This window comes from Panthera tigris, chromosome D1 (assembly GCF_018350195.1).
Source record: "Panthera tigris isolate Pti1 chromosome D1, P.tigris_Pti1_mat1.1, whole genome shotgun sequence".
NCBI classification, from domain to species: Eukaryota; Metazoa; Chordata; class Mammalia; order Carnivora; family Felidae; genus Panthera; species Panthera tigris.
This window is the reverse complement of record NC_056669.1, coordinates 81,317,414-81,336,527: the sequence shown is the minus strand read 5'-3', so window position 1 is coordinate 81,336,527 and position 19,114 is coordinate 81,317,414. Positions and strand designations below refer to the sequence as shown.

Here is a 19,114-nt window from a genome sequence, read left to right as displayed (position 1 = left end):
TCTCTGCTCCTTGCCCCCCCTCCCCCCCCCCCGCCCCGCACGCACTCGCTCGCCCTCTCGCTGTCTCTCAAAAATAAATAAACATTTAAAAAAATAAAAAAATAAATTATATCACACTTGAATGGTAAAGGAGGATTTCAAAGACTGAATTTCCTAGGTTTTCCACAGTAATTGCATCATCTTAACAATTTATACTTGAAACTGGCAATAAAATATAACACTATAATATATATGTTACTGGTAAGTTAGAAGTAGAGAGAAAAAGGGAAAGCTTTTGATTATAGAATAGATGTTGATAACAGACATTCATCAGCAAAATGTGCATATGGAATTATTATTGTAATTTCATTTAAGACAAAAAAGTATGTGAGTACTCAGTAAGATATAAAACAGGCTTTTGAGAATAGGGAATAGAAACACATTTTAAAGACAAAAATAGTAAGGGAATTCAGTTAATAGAGTGTTAACCCTTTAACAACTAAAGTACACTTAAAGTAATAGTTCTCTCTTGATGGATTGAGTTTAAATGGTAAAATACCTTAAACCCACACTTATCTCCCCACCTGGGAGATATCTGATGCTATTTATGCATCTACTGATTCAGTTATAGTATTTTCTTGGTCTCTTAGTTAGAATTAATATTAAATGTGTAAGTCCTTGGTACAAAGCCATGATTCTAAGACAGTTTCTCTGTGAAACACTGATCTTGTTATAGGGGCAAACTCTTTACATTTGTGAGTGTGCTCCCAACATCCGCATGTGAATTGAGGTATAAGGATTAATTACTGAGTCATCACAAATCCTTTGCCTCATTTAGCTTTATTTAAGTGTCCCATTTTTCCAGAGTTCTTCTTCCTTTTGCCCTCTTTTTTTGTTTTTTTTTTAGAGAGAGAAAGAGAGCAAGCACTCCAGTACCTGTGAGCAGGGGAGGGACAGAGAGAGAGAGAGAGAGAGAGAGAGAGAGAGAGAGAGAGAGAGAGAGAAAGAGAATGAATATCTTAACCAGGCTCCATGCCCAACGTGGAGCACATTGTGGGGTTCAATCTCACACCCTAAGTTAAGGCCATCTCTTTTCTTTGATGGTACATAGTACAGAATTCTGCAGGAGCATAAATGGTGTATATAACACTGAAATAATGTTAAAAAGGTACAGATAGCTTTCTCTATAGTATTTTACCACATCTTAATGAAACCTTTTATAGAGAAGGCTTAATTTCAGTGCAGTGTTGTGTGTGTATATAGGGGAGCCTTTCTCATTATTTTATCGACTATGAATGCACATTATCATCAATATGATAACATAAGCAATTTAAACTTTTAAACTGCGCTAATGCTGAGAAACTGGGAAGGGATTTCAATTTGTACTTAAAATACATTCCAAACCCCTTACCTAGCTTACAAGGTCTACATAATCCGGTCCCTGTTTGCATCCCCAGCTATGTCTCCCAGGACTCTCCACACCTTCTTCCTGTGTTCTAATCACTCCTGACCTTCTGGGAGTTGCTGGGACTACGTCCTGCTGGTTTCTGCTGAGTCTTTGCCCTCTGGATCTCAGTTTATATAGCACCTTGTTAGGGAAGCAAAAATAAGATAAAAACAGACAGGGAGACAAACCATGAGAGACTCTTAAATACCGAGAACAAACTGAGGGTTGCTGGAGGGGAGAGGAGGTGGATGGGGGATGGGCTAAATGGGTGGTGGGCATTAAGAAGGCACTTGTTGGGATGAGCACTGGGTGTTTATGTGTAAGTGATGAATCACTAAATTCTACTCCTGAAATCATTATTACACTATATTTTAACTAACTTGGATTTAAAAAAAATAATAAAGAGAAGAAAAAGAAAGAAAAAAAATAACACCTTCTTAGAGATGCTCTTCCTAACCAATACATTTTAACTAACTTCCCTCCCCCTTAGTCTCTATTGTTAGTCTTTATCTTGGGACCCTGTTTAGTTGCTTCATAACATTCTTAAGCACTCTATAATCACTTTTTAAAAAATATTTACTTGTTTTTGAGAGAGGCAGAGTGTGAACAGGGGAGGGGCAAAGAGAGAGGGACACACAGAATCTCTAGCAGGCTCCAGGCTCTGAGCTGTCAGCACAGAGCCTGACCGACCTGGGGCTCGAACTCAGAAGGGGTGAGACCATGACCTGAGCCAAAGTTGGACGCTTAACCGTCTGAGCCACCCAGGCGACCCTATAAACACTTTTAAAATGTATTATATTGTGGGTCACTCTTCATTAGAATGTCAGTCTCATGAGGACAGGTCTCATGTTTGTGTTCACCATTTTTATCTCTTTTGTTCCTAACAATATGCTCAGTTTAGATGTGTTAAATGAATAGCAATAATTAAATGGTTAATGCAATTAAATTCTACTTATAGTTAGTTACGTTATATGGTTGATTATATGTTTATATGTTCAGTGTCTCTTTCTCTAAGTGGAAGTTCTACAAGGTTGTGAAGTGTGTGTGTGTGTGTGTGTGTGAAAGAGAGAGAGAGAGAGAGAGAGAGAGAGGGAGAGAGAGAGAATACTATCCACACATTAAAGCAAATCTCCTAAGCAGCTCCATGGCCAGGACTTTGGCAGTCTGTATTTAAAGGGTACCTGTTTCTTCTCAGAGGTAGGTGCTAGAAACTAAACAAGCCTAAAAATGTTTGTTTGTTTTTTAATTGTTTTTTAATGTTTATTTTTGAGAGAGATAGAGCATGAGTGGGGGAGGGGCAGAGAGAGAGGGAGACACAGAATCCGAAGCAGGCTCCAGGCTCTGAGCTGTCAGCACAGAGCCTGACGCGTGGCTCAAATGCATGAGCCATGAGATCATGACCTGAGCCGAAGTCAGATGCTTAACCAACTGAACCACCCAGGGGCCAAAATGTTTGTTTCTTAAGGCAGCTGCCCGGTTCCCTGTGTTGTCCCCTTTTTTAGTGCTTATCTCGACTTTATCAAAAAGAAGCTACCATCAGATCCTTACCGGGATCAAGGGTCTTTAACCCCTGAGACTCGGACTGGGGCTGGTGTTTCAGAGCAGGGCTCAGCATTTGCCGGGAGGGGAAAGGAGCCACTAGGGCAGGCCCAAAGCTGGAGCAGCAGAAGGAAAGAGACAGATGCAAGCACTGCTCCAAAACTCAGAAATTCCTGACCTCGCCGACTGCCAAACTCCAGGGCTTTAAAAATATGCCGTCATTTTGACTTTTCACGTTTTTTGTGTTCTCTAATTTTCACCAGGAGGTCCACGCCTGGGAGGTATGAATTTCAGTAGTGAGGTTGCTTCAACATGGGAATTGTGAAGAGGGTTGTCATTTGGCACATAACTGTCCTTTGTCATATTAACATCAGGGTGTCTTTGGGTTGGAACGTGCTTATTCCAACAATTAGGCCTGATTGTGCCAACAGTAACGTTAGGACATCATTTTCCAGATTTTTAGATGGGGACTTAATTTTTTTCTTAAATGTTTATTTATTTATTTTGAAAGAGAGAGGGAGAGTGAGAATCCTGAACAGGCTCCCTGCTGTCAGCACAGAGCCTGAGGCAGTTCTTGATCTCACAAACCGCAAGATCATGACATGAGCTAAGTCCAGAATTAACAGTTATTAAGAAAAGAGCACAATGTTCACAGGAAACATTAAATAGCTACTCTGATCAGTGTTATTGTGACCTTAAGCCTTCTTTTAAATTTTCCCCAAATTCTGGAATTAAAGACACCTTGCTAATAGGATGCCTCATACTTAAAATCGAGTCCCCATCAGGGGCGCCTAGGTGGCTCAGTTAGTTAAGCGTCTGACTCTTGATTTCAGTGCCAAGAGAAGAGGCGGTTATTTGACTAGTACATGACACCTATAGTTTTAACTTACCTGCTGGTAAGAAGGATTGTTAGAAGAATCCCTTGAAATGATTTGTTGCTGTAAACATTTTTTTTTTTTTTTTTGTAAATATTTCCTTATGTTTTCTCCTTTGGCATCAAGTTAAAATAGCAAATTTAATATCAGATCTTAGTTGTAATGTAAAATTTTAAGTACAGTAGCTTATTTACTCAGCTTAGTTTCTTTTTTTTTTCTTTCTTTCTGGTTTTGATTTATATAGATTCTGAAACATAAACTTCGATCTAGCTTTGGTCTTTGGGGGGGGGGGGGTTCTTTCTTTTTTTCCAACATTGTTTTGCTATAAAGTCACACTTAGCCAAAGATTCTTGAAAGATTGTTCTGTAGGAAGGGAAAGAACAGACTTCCACCGTATAGTCTTGGAAAATTGGTGGATTTTATGAGACTTTCTAGAGAAATTGAAGAAATAAGGAATGCCATGGCTCCGGCCGTTTTTGTAACTCCTTTCCGTTTTGAAAACGGAGAGCTGTGTGACTTGGCTCCTTCTGCTAAAATTCGTTCTTGAACGTGGTGGTTTCTGTTTCTGTCAGGCGTTTAGATGCCAACCATATTACCTCAGTCCCCGAGGACAGTTTCGAGGGGCTTGCTCAGTTACGACATCTGTGGCTGGATGACAACAGCTTGACCGAGGTGCCCGTGCATCCTCTCAGCAACCTGCCAACCCTGCAGGCACTGACCTTGGCCCTCAACAAAATCTCAAGCATCCCTGACTTTGCATTTACCAACCTTTCAAGCCTGGTAGTTCTGTAAGTATCCATCCCTTTTAATACCTTATGTCTGTGTGAATCTGGGAGCAAAAGCAGATTTCTCGTGACAGATTATTAGGAAAGTACCTCATTTTTTGTTATGCTTCTGAAGAGAGAGCATTTGGGGGAGCTGCCTCTTTTTACAAAATTAAATGTGCTGACTTTTAAAAACACAAGCTAGGATCATTACAAAATTAACATCTGATAACTGTTGAACCTCTCTAAAACGTGTGGCCTTTTGTAATCATAACAAGAAATTGGGACATTCAGCAAATACTTGGACAGCTTTTACTTGTGTACCAGCAATGTATTGAGTGTTAAAAGAAGTAGAGTTGTTTTGAGATGATCACAGAAAATAAGTTTGAGTGATATTTCATGTTTTGAACATCTTGTCTTTTCAAAGAATGTATCATTCTCTGTGTTTTTAATCTTTAAAAACTTGGACATAATAAAATGGCATTTCTTTTAAAAGCTGTTACTCGGGCGCACCTGGCTGGCTCAGTTGGTTAAGCTCTGACTTCAGCTCAGGTCATGATCTCACAGTTTGTGAGTTCAAGCCCTGCATTGGGCTCACTGCTGTCAGCTCAGAGTCCACTTTGGATATATTCTCTCTCTCTCTCTCTCTCTCTCTCTCTCTCTCCCCCCGCCCCTCCCCCACTCATGCTCTCTCTCTGGAAAAAAAAAAAAAATAGGGCCATCTGGGTGACTCAGTCAGTTAAGTGTCCAACTTTGGCTCAGGTCACGATCTTACGGGTTGTTTGTTCAAGCCCATCTCAGCACAGAGACTGGAGCTTGCTTCTGTTTCTGTGTCTGCCTGTCTCTCTCTGTCCCCCTGCTTGTGCTCTCTCTCTCTCTCAAAAGTAAATAAACATTTAAAAAAATTTTTTTAAATAATAATAAAATTAAATCTGTTACTCATTCTCACTGGTGTGAGACTCTTCCCTCCATGATGTTTTCCCCCACCTCCTTGCCAAGGGGAGCTCACCACAATTTTACTTCATATAATTAAAAGCTCATCAGAGCTTTTGTTCTGATATGGCTAAATATTAAAGAATCTTCAATGTGTGTACCATTTTCCCACTAGAGATACTTTCTTTTTCCGTGTTCAGTGAATCCAAGTGTGTGCAGCGTATATCAAGAAATACACTATTTGTTTTCCATTAGTCAAGGGTTGCAATGTTTAGCTACACTCCTCCTTTAAGCCAATTTAGGCATATGAAACATTATAAGAGTTGCTACTGGGTGATTTGAAAGTCATTGTGATGCTTTTTTCCGTAGACATCTTCATAACAATAAAATTAAGAACCTGGGTCAACACTGTTTCGATGGACTAGATAACCTGGAGACCTTGTAAGTTGATTCAGATTTCGGATGGTTATACTGTGATGTTGGTGATGCAATTTTGTATTTCATTGCAGGAGAAGGAAAAAATAATGGTCTTGAGTTCAGCTCACTATTAACTGACTTTAATACATGACTAAATTTTTGCCACCAAATAACATAGTTAGGAATACTAATCTCAGTTTATGGTTAAAGATGGCACACAAGTTTGAATTTGATATTTCTTTCAAAAGTACACATAAAAAAGCAGCTCAATCTGCCAGACTGTCTACTTTCTCAAAAATTTTGGGTTTGTTAAAATGTGCGACAGTTTTGGAACACCGAGCCTTATAAAATTAATTCTGAAAAATCACCTTTTTTTGTTTGTTTTTTCCAGGATCTCAGCTGCCTTACTAATTATTAACACTGGGTTTGAGTATTATCTCTGCTTTCTTAAATGCTAAATGAAATAAAGTTTTCCATTTTGCTTAGGATACTTTTGTTGTTCATGCTAGTTAAAGTTTGGGAATTCTGGGTGTTTCCACTGTACATTGCACCACTGTTTGAGCAAAAGACCTTGTGCAGCTATGCATAATCAAGAATAGGATCTTTATTTTTGTTGTTTTAGTTTATTTTAGTTGTCTTTATTCAAAGATTTATAGCATTTGCTATTGTGGTGTAATAAATAATTCAGACAATGTCCCAATTAGGTTAGTAACATTTGATTGGAATGCTCAGGGCTTGTGATATTTTGTTTAACTGAATATTCTGGTTAGCCTAATTAGAAGACTTAAAATCTCTTAGTTCTTTATGAATCTACTTTCCTGTCTAAACAATGAAAGGATAGTGAACATCAGTGGACATTGGAAGGTGGAAGCTCTTGAAGAAGATAGTTCTAAGCTCAGTTCTCCTTTACTAAGTATGTAAATACCAGTGTAGCAGAGGACTGGATGGAACTGATCCTAGACCACATATACTCTTCCAATTACATTAAAATGAAACCTCTTCTTCCCAGCTAAATTCTTACTTGCCACTTTTCTTTCTGCGTAGAAAAAGAAAACAAAATAGGTCCCTAAAGACCTGGACTTTTGTTTTTGTGTTACTCTCATTCTAAACCATACTAATCCTATCCCATCATGCTCTTTAGGTTATAAAATAAATTAAAACTTAAACACTCAAATTAAGACTTTTTCTTACATGTCACTGTGGCTTTTCTTGCTCCTAATTAATGTAACATTTTCAACAATTTATAACCTGCTTCAGGATGCTAGTGGTGTGAACCCATCCTGGTCCTCGACCTCGTTCGTACTTATCTCAGGTCATCTGCCTGATAGTAGGGCCGAGGTCAGCTGCCCTCATGCCAGAGTTTCAGGAAGCCACTCTAAACCCCAAATGGAAACCGTGCTTTCAGGTTGTTGTCATTTATAAACGGATATTCCATAAATTCTGTTTTACGGTGAACCTCCTGAAGAATGCCATTCAAATGATTTGTTTATTTAGTGCACCAATAATGGGTGATTAAGAATTTCTTGATCTTTTAAAATTAACTTAAAACCATCATAGAAGAATTATGATTCTTTTTTCTATTCACTATTCTAAGAAAGGATATAAATTCAGTTGAGCTACAGAGTTTTAAATGGCACTATGGTCAGTGGGGAAAGATTACCATCCAGAGGATGTGATTTTTGTTAAGACTACATTTGTACCAAAATGCCTTATAAATTGTGACCATTCTTCAGTGTTCTTATATATTTCCCCCATTTTTTCTAGGGACTTGAATTACAATAACTTGGGGGAATTTCCTCAGGCTGTTAAAGCCCTTCCTAGCCTAAAAGAACTGTGAGTATTGCTTTGCTCTCTCTATGCGTGCCATAGCGTCCTTAGAACTCATCACTTCATGTTCCAAGAGTGTGATTTTAAAGCCTCTTTGCTCCACTGCACATACCATAATACCCAGACACACACAAACACATATATGATCATACAGACCGGATGGTGTCAGCACAGACAGTGTGGAGCCTTGATTTCTGTACCAAGCTTGTTTTGTCTGTACTAAGGTGTCTTCCAGAAACCATAACATACAGTCCCTGCCAGTTAAGAGCTTGCAGTCTCCATGGCACTGAGGAAGCTAACCATGTGAGACTTGCAGATAGCAGTTGCCATGTAGAAATAAGTGCTAAATGCAGAGGGTAAGTAAATCATTCCAGAAAAAGACCTCATTGAGAATCAGGGTCATTAGAAAAGGCAGTGCTAACGAGGAGGAATTTGACTGGAGTTAAAAGGATGGAGATAATAAAATAAAAGAAAAGATGAGGGGGCATTTTAGATGTTGGATTTGTCAAGGGCAGAGACAGGAGTGTACATGGCATCACAGAGACCTGAGAGATAGCAGCTTTAAAAAGAATTCGGGGGGCGCCTGGGTGGCTCAGTCGGTTAAGCGTCCAACTTCAGCTCGGGTCACGATCTCGCGGTCCGTGGGTTCGAGCCCCGCGTCAGGCTCTGGGCTGACGGCTCGGAGCCTGGAGCCTGCTTCAGATTCTGTGTCTCCTTCTGTCTCTGACCCTCCCCCATTCATGCTGTCTCTCCCTGTCTCAAAAATAAATAAACGTTAAAAAAAAAAAAAATTAAAAAAAAAAAAAAAAGAATTCGGTATGGTCCCGGAAAGGATGAGATGGAATAAAAAATTCAGTTTCCTCACATTTTTGAAATTTTCATGTAGTTGTTTTCAGCTGTGTTTCACATAACACTGAATAAGACTAGATACTCGAGTTTTAACTTATTTCACAAGGGGACATGTATTTCAAAAATATTTTTCTCCTACCTTTTTAGGTTATTTCATAGTAATTCTATTTCTGTTATCCCTGATGGAGCATTTGATGGTAACCCACTCTTAAGAACCATGTAAGTAGTTCTGAAGGCTTCTTTTAATATTTAATCATGTAAAGCATGTCTCTATGATGCCAGACATTTTGATGAAGAATGAGTGAAAATTAAGGATTTTAGATCTATGGACTTTGTGAACATAGGTTTAGTGTTGGAGGGCTTGTGAACATATGAAAACTTTACTTTTTTGTGGTATTTTTACAGACATTTGTATGATAATCCTCTGTCTTTTGTGGGAAACTCTGCATTTCACAATTTATCTGAACTGCATTCCTTGTAAGTATTACACAAATTCTAAAACAAGCCTGAATCTTTGTGCAATTGCTTTAATGGAAAACTAGAATGTATTATTGTAGCTCCAGAAGACAAAACTCTCCCCACCCTTCCCCCCACTCCTTTGGGTGAAAGTCCAAAGGGCAGTTCTGAAAATTGATGATGGTTCTTATTTATGTGAACTCTTGGCCAAATTATCACACTCTCAGGTACATTCAAGAATTGAAACTGATTTTATTTTTAGGTATAATAGTGCTGTTATTTTATTTTATTAATTAATTAATTTACTTATTTTAACATTTATTTATTATCGAGAGAGAGAGAGAGAGAGACAGAGCATGAGCAGGAGAGGGTCAGAGAGAGAGGGAGACAGAATCTGAAGCAGGCTCCAGGCTCTGAGCTGTCAGCACAGAGCCCGACGCGGGGCTTGAACTCACAAACCGTGAGATCATGACCTGAGCCGAAGTCGGACTCTTAACTGACTGAGCCACCCAGGCGCCCCAATAGTGCTGTAATTGTAAACTGTTCAAAAAAAGTAAAATGAAAATATCGTGTATGAAAATTTCTTATTTTAAATTACTTTTTCTCTCCCAATTTCCTAGAGTCATTCGAGGCGCAAGCATGGTACAGCAGTTCCCCAATCTGACTGGAACCGTCCACCTGGAAAGTCTGTAAGTGCGGCTGTTTGAAGAAGGGCAGGGTAGAAATGACATGCTGACCTGCTCTCAGGGTGCCAGTGGTTTTTGGGGTTGGGGGTGATGATGGTGTTGATTCCTGCAGTATCTCTTTGGGCATATCATGCATGGATACGGATATATTGGGTTTGGGCTCAGTCACCTCAGGTAGAATAGAGCCTCATGTATGGAGATTAGATCCAAAAAGCTCACTGAAAATATGAGGCAGTAACTAAACGCCAAATTCCAAGCAGTGCTTTAGGAATTCAGAAGTGGAGCAGTTGATGTAGACTATCAGGGAAAGCGTTAGGGAGAAGGTATAGTTTCAAAATTGAATACTGTCAAGTTTTCAGAGCTGGGTCTTTTAATTAGAAAGGCAGGATTTAGCAAAATGGGGAATACTGAAAGTTTTCTCAGGGATGATGTAACAGACATACATATGCAGCTAGAATTGCACATCTATAATGGAATGCTGTGTGATATGGAGAAATTTGGAAAATCGTTTGGGTCACAGTTTTAAAATGGCAACCCTTGAACATTGAACATTTGGTCATGGCACAGCTTCCCAGTAAGTGGTCTGTGAATGGGGTACATACGCATCTAAGCCCTTTCTGACCTCAGCTCTCCAGACAGCCAAGAGGAGCCTGAGGCTGCTAAAGGCCTCCAGCCACAAGGAGCCTCACGTAAATGTTACGATTTTCCAATGTGCCAAAAGAAAAGAAAAAAGAGGTTGGGAAGCACTGGGCTCGGGGTCAAACTTGACTTGTTAAGGTAGTTTGGATATATCGAGTATGTTGTATCAGGTGATATGAGGAGGGTAAGAGAGACTAGAATTGGGAAGAACCGCAAGGAGGCCATGGGTATAATCCCCTTGCTAAATGAGTGCATTTAACACCGCTGGCATTCCTCCATGTGGACTGAGATTTCTCCACCTCCATCTGCTTCATTTCACGTGTGATTCGATAGTGCTAATAAAAATGAAGAGAGGGTCAGATGCTGGAGACACGAAAAAGGAAGGAAGCACAGGAATTGGGACTGACTGCAGATGGGAACATGGGAAGGGAGGGAGGAAGAGAACATTTCATTCATAACAGTGAGTCAGGTTGCCCGAAAACACAGAAACCAGGTTTGGGGGCAGGATGCCAAGGTAGCTTCGCATGTTTTGGGGGTGAGGTGGTATTGCAGGTGATTGTAGTCAGGCGGGAACTATGGATAAGTGTTTTTCTGTTGGTCCACATGAGAAATCAGGCTTGACGTCTGGACAATATAAACATCTCCTGTCACAAGCTTTTCTGCCTGACTATGAAAATGAGATCCGTAACAGAGGCTTAATCCATCTGAGGCCTAATCCATCTTCCCACATGCCTGACTTTAAGGAGTAAGTAGGCAGTGGGATACAGAGACTCTAGTTCATATGCAAATATGTGAAAAAAATGTTTCTTTTTCTATGCGAGAATAGCATTTTGTTTACCATCTGAACTTGAACGATTCCATTTCTTAGATGAACACTGTTTTCCACAGGACCTTGACAGGCACGAAGATAAGCAGCATATCCAGTAATTTGTGCCAAGAACAAAAGATGCTTAGGACTTTGTAAGTTGGGTCCCTCTTCCCTTCATATACTTTTTCTTTTATGTACTTCATGTATATTGAGTTTTATTTTTGGTCCGCTATTTTCATTAGCTGATTTTAAGGTAGAATTATGTCTTATTTGTTCCCTTTATGGAAATGAGCAGGTGTTTTAGTGACCCAAGGGTAGGTAATGTTTATTTCAATTTGGTTTTTAGGGTTATGTATATGTCATACATCTTGTGACTTTGAACAAAGTAAAACCAGACTAGTCTCTTCCTTATATTTTTCTTATCTGGGCTTTCTTGCCCTTAATTCTAGATGCCCTGGGACTGTCAGCTCTCCACCTCTTTCTATTTTATCCAGAACTTAAGCAGAGCCCAAATCTTTCTTGGATCAGGAACCAATTAAGCACGGAGCTTTCCAAAAAATTTCAACTACCCTGGAAAGTAAGGAAGTAAAAATGTCATAAGAGCAAACAATTAAGTTACTAAGTTGTTAATAAGTATTCAGGGGAGAGAGATAGTAACAAAATAAGTGACTGATTGATTAAACAAATCATTAAATCATGTCACGGAATATCAAGCACAGTGATCACTATGGAGGAAACACTGCAGTGGGATTAAGTGAGAGTTAACGAGTCCCTATATTTGGTTTAATATACATTTTTTTGAAAATGTGAGTTATGCATACCACTCCTCTTAAATCTTTATAATTAACAGAAATTATTTATGGTATAAACAAAATTATAAAAATATAAATTAAAAACCACATAAATCTACCACTTAGACATAATTTTTATATATTTTCCATATCTATATATTTTATATGCTTAATGTTTTTAATAGTTTTATTTTAAAATTTTTAAAAATTTTAAGTGTTTTTAATATATTTTATATTGTCTGTACTCAACATTATATACTTCAAGTTTGCAATCTTAAGCGTGTTATATCGCTCTAGAGACTTACAAGTCTTAGGAAAAAAAATAGATGCTTTTCTTCAGGCATCTGTCTTTATTACAGATCTTAGTGCTGTTTTCAATACTGAGTACAGCTCTTTTAATTTAGTATTCTGATAACATAGAATTAATTTGTTAATTTTCATTGTTTTAAGGGACTTGTCTTACAACAATATAAAAGACCTTCCAAGCTTTAATGGTTGCCATGCTCTGGAAGAAATGTAAGTTGGTCTTGAACTTACTCTTTTTGCTGTGGTTTATGGTTGATTCATTGAACATTTCCTATTTTAAATAATGGCTTTACCATCAGGAAATTAGAAATATTAAAGAAATAAATGCATATAATCAGGTATCCCTGTGAATAAATGTCATATTGTACTAGTTGTGGTCATACAACCAGCATTTATTAGGTACTTACCAGGCATTCTATGAGACAGTACAGCGGGAGGGCTGTCTACACACGCAAAAACAAACAAACAAACAAACAAAAACTGTTCCTGGTTGTTGAGGGAAATCAAACCCAGATACCTACTGTGTACCTATAAGTTTTGATGGAAGTTGGTTGGGAGATGGGGAGAGGAAGGCACTAATTCTCCCGTCACTGATCCCTTTCTTTACTTTTCCTGTAGCCTTCTTTCCATGGTACTTGGTATGGTTGTATTGTCTTGGGTCCTTTTTTACCATGTTGTCTTCCTGCTCTCCTGAATGGGGTTGATAAGGAATTTAGCTAGTGTACATTAACTCCCAGCATAAATTGGGATGGAATACCAATTAGTCTAACCCTTTCATGTTATTGATGAGGAAATGGCAGTTCTCTTACTTTCAACAAAATCAAGGTTATTTATGAATGAGTATTTAAACTTAGACAAAGTTTAAGAAATGTTGTCTTTCAAAATTGAAAATAATTTTTCTCTTTTTTCCTTCATTTTTTTCCCTTAGTTCTTTGCAACGTAATCAGATCCACCAAATAAAAGAAGGTACTTTTCAAGGCCTGATATCTCTGAGGATTCTGTAAGTTCCTCTTTGATTATTAGAAACAACTAAAATTTTTGTCAAGTTATAAATTAATCTATCATTATAATTCCCATGATAGATATACTTAAAGATGTGATTTGTTATGTGTAAATGTTGTTCAGATTTTACCACGTGGTACTTTATAAATAATCTAACTTTCAGTATTTTTTGCCTTAGCTGATTTATGCTGTTGTACGTTGGTAAGTGAAATGGTATAATGTATACAACCTGAGAGATGGAGCTTGTTGGTTTCCTAGTCACAGTGATGAGGTTTGCCAATCCATTAGAGCAGCGGGTAGGCAAACTATAGCCTGTGGGCCGGGTCCAGCCTGCCTTCTGTTTTTGTAAATTAAGTTTTACTGGAACACAGCCATGCTCTTTTAAATGTTGTCTAAAACTGCTTTAACCATACGATGGCAGAGTTGAAGAGTTGGAGTAGAGAACATATGACCTAGAGGTGAAAATATTTACTACTTGGCCCTCTACAGGAAAAATTTGCAGACCCTCACACTGGGGTATATATCATAACAAATATAGCTAATGTGCAACAGACGCACTCATTTGAAAAGTGTATTTGTAGTTGAGTGTATGTTTGTGCCAAGTTTTCCACTAAGCAGTTGGGGATATAGAGGTGGCTAAGACAGGCCTTGTCCCTGTATTTATAGAACATTAGTGCAGAAAACACAATATGCTAAAATAGTGAATATTTTTAAAATACAGAACAAATTTGAAAAATTGAAGGCGAAGTGAAATTACATATATTGATTCCTGTCTTCCAGTAGATCCCAGTAAGAAATAGAAAATAATTTCTACTACAAAGTATTTTATTAGAGATTGGGATCTTTTCTTGTGGCTGACAGTCTTACTGTGTGTGGGTCTGGGCAGTAGCGAGGAAGGGATCTGGCTCCTAGCTGCAGTCACTTGTAGAGCACCGATAAGCGACAACAGTGAAAAGCTGGCCTTTTTTGATTCGAAATCAAGTTTGCCGATATGTCCTGTTATCCGGGAGATGTCTTTAAATTTCCCTTAATGCTCAGTTTAAGTGTGGTTACAGATTATTTGTTTTATTAATTCCGCGATATCAGAATTTCTCAGGGTGTGTTTCTGAATACAGTACAGCTCTGGTGTTGATATGATTTTTATTTCCTGCTTGGGAAAGAATGATATCTGAAGCCCTTCTGGAATGCTCTTGTTTACATATTGATTATTTGTCTTCCCTCGGGGCCTTATCACTGACCTTTGAGAAAGCAAATAGTATGAAACCTGTTTTTATTTTCAGCTTTGTCAGGAGCTGAGTTTTTCCTCACCTACTTAATAGTACCAAAGGTTATATCATATCATTTATATTTTTGAACTGGTACCAGAAGGATAAGGTGGAGAAAATTCACAACTGTTTTGAAACAGGTGCCAACTAGAATTATTGCTCCGTGGAACCCATTCCAAGAAATAGATTTTTGTGAAGGAGAAGAATTCAACATAAACATGGAGTTGTTGGGCGAGATTAATAAGATTTATTATCTTATCAGGGATACTGTGACTACCTCAAATTCCAAAGGATAGTCAGAGTAACTGCAGTTTGAATTTATTTGAAAAGATTAACATGTTATTCTTATAATTGCAGAGATCTGAGTAGAAACCTGATCCATGAAATTCACAGCAGAGCTTTTGCCAAGCTTGGGTCAATAACTAACCTGTAAGTTGATGATTTTATGCAGTAATGTCCTGAAAGTAATAGTCTACAGGAACTTGTGTTTTGGCATTGTCCTATCAAAATATTTTTTTCTGTTTAGTTGCTCCCTTGTATAAATGCTAAGCCACAGTGATATAGTGACACCTTCTAGGAAGGCAAGATGAATGCCAGAACTATTGTTTCGGCACGCCTGAACTTCCTCTTAGAGCTCCAGTATTTATGATGTTTACACATGTACAGAGGTTTTTGTGTAATTTGCATCTTCGGAGTTAATTTAAAGTCTCATTCACATTTTAGAGATGTAAGTTTCAATGAATTAACTTCATTTCCTACGGAAGGCCTGAATGGGCTAAATCAACTGAAACTTGTTGGCAACTTAAAGCTACAAGAAGCCCTAGCAGCAAAAGATTTTGTTAATCTCAGGTGCGTTTTTGCTTATTTTTCTTTTTTGTTGGGGTTATGGTGCGCCCCTAAAATATAGAGTAGGCTAGTTTTGGGCTGTGGTTCCCAGATTTTCTGGGAGGCTATAAGTTAAGAGTATTTTCTACCTCAGTCCTCACAAATTTGGTAAAAAAAAAAAAAAAAAAAATAGAACATGAGCATTACGCCTTAGTTTTTGAGAACATGAATTTCTAGCCCTTGAGGCTGTCAGGAGATAATGTAGCCATTCATCAGACTGGTTTTTTATACAGTAAATTTGTCATGAACAATGTGGGGAGAACCACATAAGTGTGAACCTACAGAAAATTGTTACAGTAGTGTAATACTTCATAGAGATATTTGATATAGTAGAGACAAGGCTTGGGGATATTACTGTGGGAGAAGAAAATAAATATTTTTATTACACTTATGTGAACAAAGTAAATTCATTTAATGGTGTAAAGTCGCAAATGATCTGGGACATTAATATGAAATGAAACTACCAGTGTCCTATGATAAATTAAGCATGGTAAAGTCACGTATAAAGGGAGTCTGATAAGATTTCACTTTAAATTGCGGTATTACTCCTAAATTGTAAATATGGCTTGTTTTAAATTCAGCTTTTAAAAGCACATCTTATATGAAAAGAGAAATTCATGGTGTCACCTACCCGAGTTCTTTTCGCAGATGAGGAAACTGAGGCCCAGAGAGGCTAATGACCAGTTTTTAAAGCATGTGACAGTCAGGTCTGACTCCTAGGGCACTTAAACATTGAAATACTTTTTACAAAACAAAAGCATGTCTGTGAAGTTGTTCTTCAATGTAGATTTTGCAATTTTCTCCAGGTCTTTATCAGTACCATATGCTTATCAGTGCTGTGCATTTTGGGGTTGTGACTCTTATGCACATTCAAACACGGAAGATACCAGCCTCCAGGACCACAGTGTGGCAAAGGATAAAGGCGAGTGCATGTACTTTTTAAAATAGAATGTGCTTTATGGCATTAATTCAAGTCTCTGTTATTGTAATCATTTTTGAAGAATAAATAGGAAATATGTGAGAAAACGGCATAGACTGTGTTACTTGCATCTTTAGTATGTTATTAAGCCTCATGGAAGCTGAACTCAACTCATGTACAAGAGAGAATATTGCAGGAAAGTATGGTTCTTTTGAACTGCATAAAACTGGAATTAAGCAGTTTACGTTATCTATTCAGGTCCCACGGGTGCAGCGGGTGTCACGAGCAGTGCAGAGAATGAAGAACACAGTCAAATAATTATCCACTGTACGCCCTCCACAGGTATGCCCAACACATTTTGCTGTAGTGTCTTGCTCTAAATAAACATTAGGCACATAGAACTAAAACTTGGGGGCGGGATGTGATTTTTTTGTAACAGGAGTGGTGCTAGATGATCTCACAAGGCCTTCTGCCTCAAGCGGTGGTCTGCATACCAGGAGCTTAGGCGTCCCTTGCAGAATCTCTGTCCCAGACTTATTGACTCAGAGTCTCCGTGTTACCTAGTTCCCTGGAGGGTTATGCACATGCAAAATCGAGAAGCACTTTCTGAACGCTTCTTTAACTCTAGCGACCAGTTCTAGGACTTACTGATCTGCAAGGATTTTTAGTGTTGCCTTTTTTTTTTTTAATGCAACTTTGATTTTCCTTTTCTTTCTACTTTATTTCATTGAACTTTAGTGGACTTGGGAAAGTTACTAAAATGAGACCACATATTTGGTTGTGACCATAATGTTGGACTCTGCCTCATCTATCAGCGAAGATAGATTTGGAATTTTACTGTAAAAGAAAAAAATAAATAATTGGCTAACTGGTGTGCTATGAAGTAGAATTTTTTTTAATATAATAACATGGGATGATCTGAATATTGAGTTTATAACTCAGAATCAAAAGTATTATGGACTTTCTAATGATGACTGCTGAATTGTGAGCTTTTTAAGGGGCTGTGTATGTATTCTTTTAATACTTAGCACAGTGCCTGTGTTGAGAATGAGCTTAAAGTGACCAGATGAGCAAATGGAATCGGCAAGAATCATTTCAGCGTAGGCAGTGTATATTATCTAGGTTCTGAATTAATTGTTGGAAGTTAAGAGGGTGGAGCTTGCTCACTGACTGATTGGGGTTCTTGTATTAGAGAATGTGCATAAGGAACTGACAACCCAATGAGAAGGGAACAGCTTTGTTAAAGAGGAGACTAGACCTGAACAGGCAGGGATTCCATTTTCTCTACACTGAATTTAAACCTTAGCCAGGAAGAAAGTTGGTCTAAGATTCCTCCCCACTCCCCCCACTGCGGTAGAGTTACACTGCGGGCTTGACTCCCCACTCAGCTGTAGTAAAACACAGACCCCCATGTGCTCACGCAGAAGCAGGGAGTAGCAGAGAGTGGGATCCATCTGTTAGAACTGGAGGAGGCAGCCAGTTTTCAGACAGTGACTGGGTGGAGCCTGCTTCCCAGGGGAGAGTATCTCCACCTACCAGACACTTCCAAAAGGATGTCCTGTTCTCTCAGGTCAGATGAGCTACTCCTTCTTCCTTGAAGGAAGATGAGTTCAGATACAGAGATAAAGGTGGAAGCTTCCTCCTAACATTTCCTAAGGGGGTGGGGGGGGGAGGATAAAAATTTTTTTAAGTTTCTTGTGATATTTGGAAGTCAGATAGGTATAAATGTTGCTGAGCTGGCTTGTAAGGTCTGTGAATGTCTCAGCAATTTAAAATGTGGGATGTATCAAAGTTCATGACAGTTCAGAAAGATACATCAGAACATGTGTTTTAGGCAATTGTAATACATAGTTTTCTTGAGCTTTGTAAACAAAATTTAGTTTTCCTTTACTAATTTTAAAATAAAATAGTTGTCATTTGTGACATAACTAGCCCGTCAAAGTACATACAATTTAGTTACTAAATTAGTTCTTGCAATTCTAGTTTAAATTTCACAGGGTTTTATTGGATGTGGCTTTGTATGAATAGCTAACATCAGTGTGGTTTTGCCCTCACTCTATTTATTGTCTTATTGAATAACTTTTGTCAGGTCTGTTGAACACTTTGACGTCTCAATTTCTCTGGATGGAAAGTGGGTATAATTATACCTATCTTAATCTGCTTCATCAGATTGCCCTTGAAAGCCACATATATACATGTACATACATACACATACATAATTTTTAAAAGCTGTATTGGGACTGGGAAGGAAGAAGAAAAGGACCTAGGGGCACCTGGGTGGCTCAGTTGCTTAAGCGGCTGACTTAAAGGTCGTGATCTCACGGTTCGTGAGTTCTAGCCCCACATTGGGCTCTGTGCTGACAGCTCAGAGCCTGGAGCCTGCTTCAGATTCTGTGTCTCCTTCTCTCTCTGCCCCTCTCCCGCTTGTGCTGTTTCTCTCTCTCTCAGAAATAAATAAATATTTAAAAAAAAGAAAGAAAAGAAAAGGACCTAGTATTTATAGAAGTCCACCTCTGTACCTAGTAACTTTCTTGCGTATCTCATGGATGTAATTTTATTTAAGCTACACAATGCTATAAAATAGGCATTATTGTCCACAAGTGAGAAAATGAAATTTATAGAGGTTTAAGTTGCTTTCTTAAGGAAGAGTAGCAAGTTATGAACCCCATATTAAAGCCCTAGTTTATCTAATTCCAAGCCTTCAGTGTATCAAGTACTTATCAGGTA

At 38.3% G+C, this 19,114-nt stretch overlaps 1 protein-coding gene across 1 annotated transcript in view; it reads left to right on the top strand.

The window, feature by feature from the left end:
- The window catches only part of LGR4 (leucine rich repeat containing G protein-coupled receptor 4), a 101,574-nt gene that overhangs the window by 78,910 nt on the left and 3,550 nt on the right, over positions 1-19,114 (top strand). Inside the window, exons 5-17 of the mRNA XM_042958100.1 lie at positions 4,413-4,628; positions 5,907-5,978; positions 7,719-7,787; positions 8,778-8,849; positions 9,036-9,107; positions 9,707-9,775; positions 11,300-11,371; positions 12,461-12,526; positions 13,245-13,316; positions 14,941-15,012; positions 15,307-15,432; positions 16,275-16,390; positions 16,646-16,729. Coding sequence (XP_042814034.1) covers positions 4,413-4,628; positions 5,907-5,978; positions 7,719-7,787; positions 8,778-8,849; positions 9,036-9,107; positions 9,707-9,775; positions 11,300-11,371; positions 12,461-12,526; positions 13,245-13,316; positions 14,941-15,012; positions 15,307-15,432; positions 16,275-16,390; positions 16,646-16,729 — 1,178 coding nt within the window. The remainder of the gene's footprint in view (positions 1-4,412; positions 4,629-5,906; positions 5,979-7,718; positions 7,788-8,777; positions 8,850-9,035; positions 9,108-9,706; positions 9,776-11,299; positions 11,372-12,460; positions 12,527-13,244; positions 13,317-14,940; positions 15,013-15,306; positions 15,433-16,274; positions 16,391-16,645; positions 16,730-19,114) is intronic.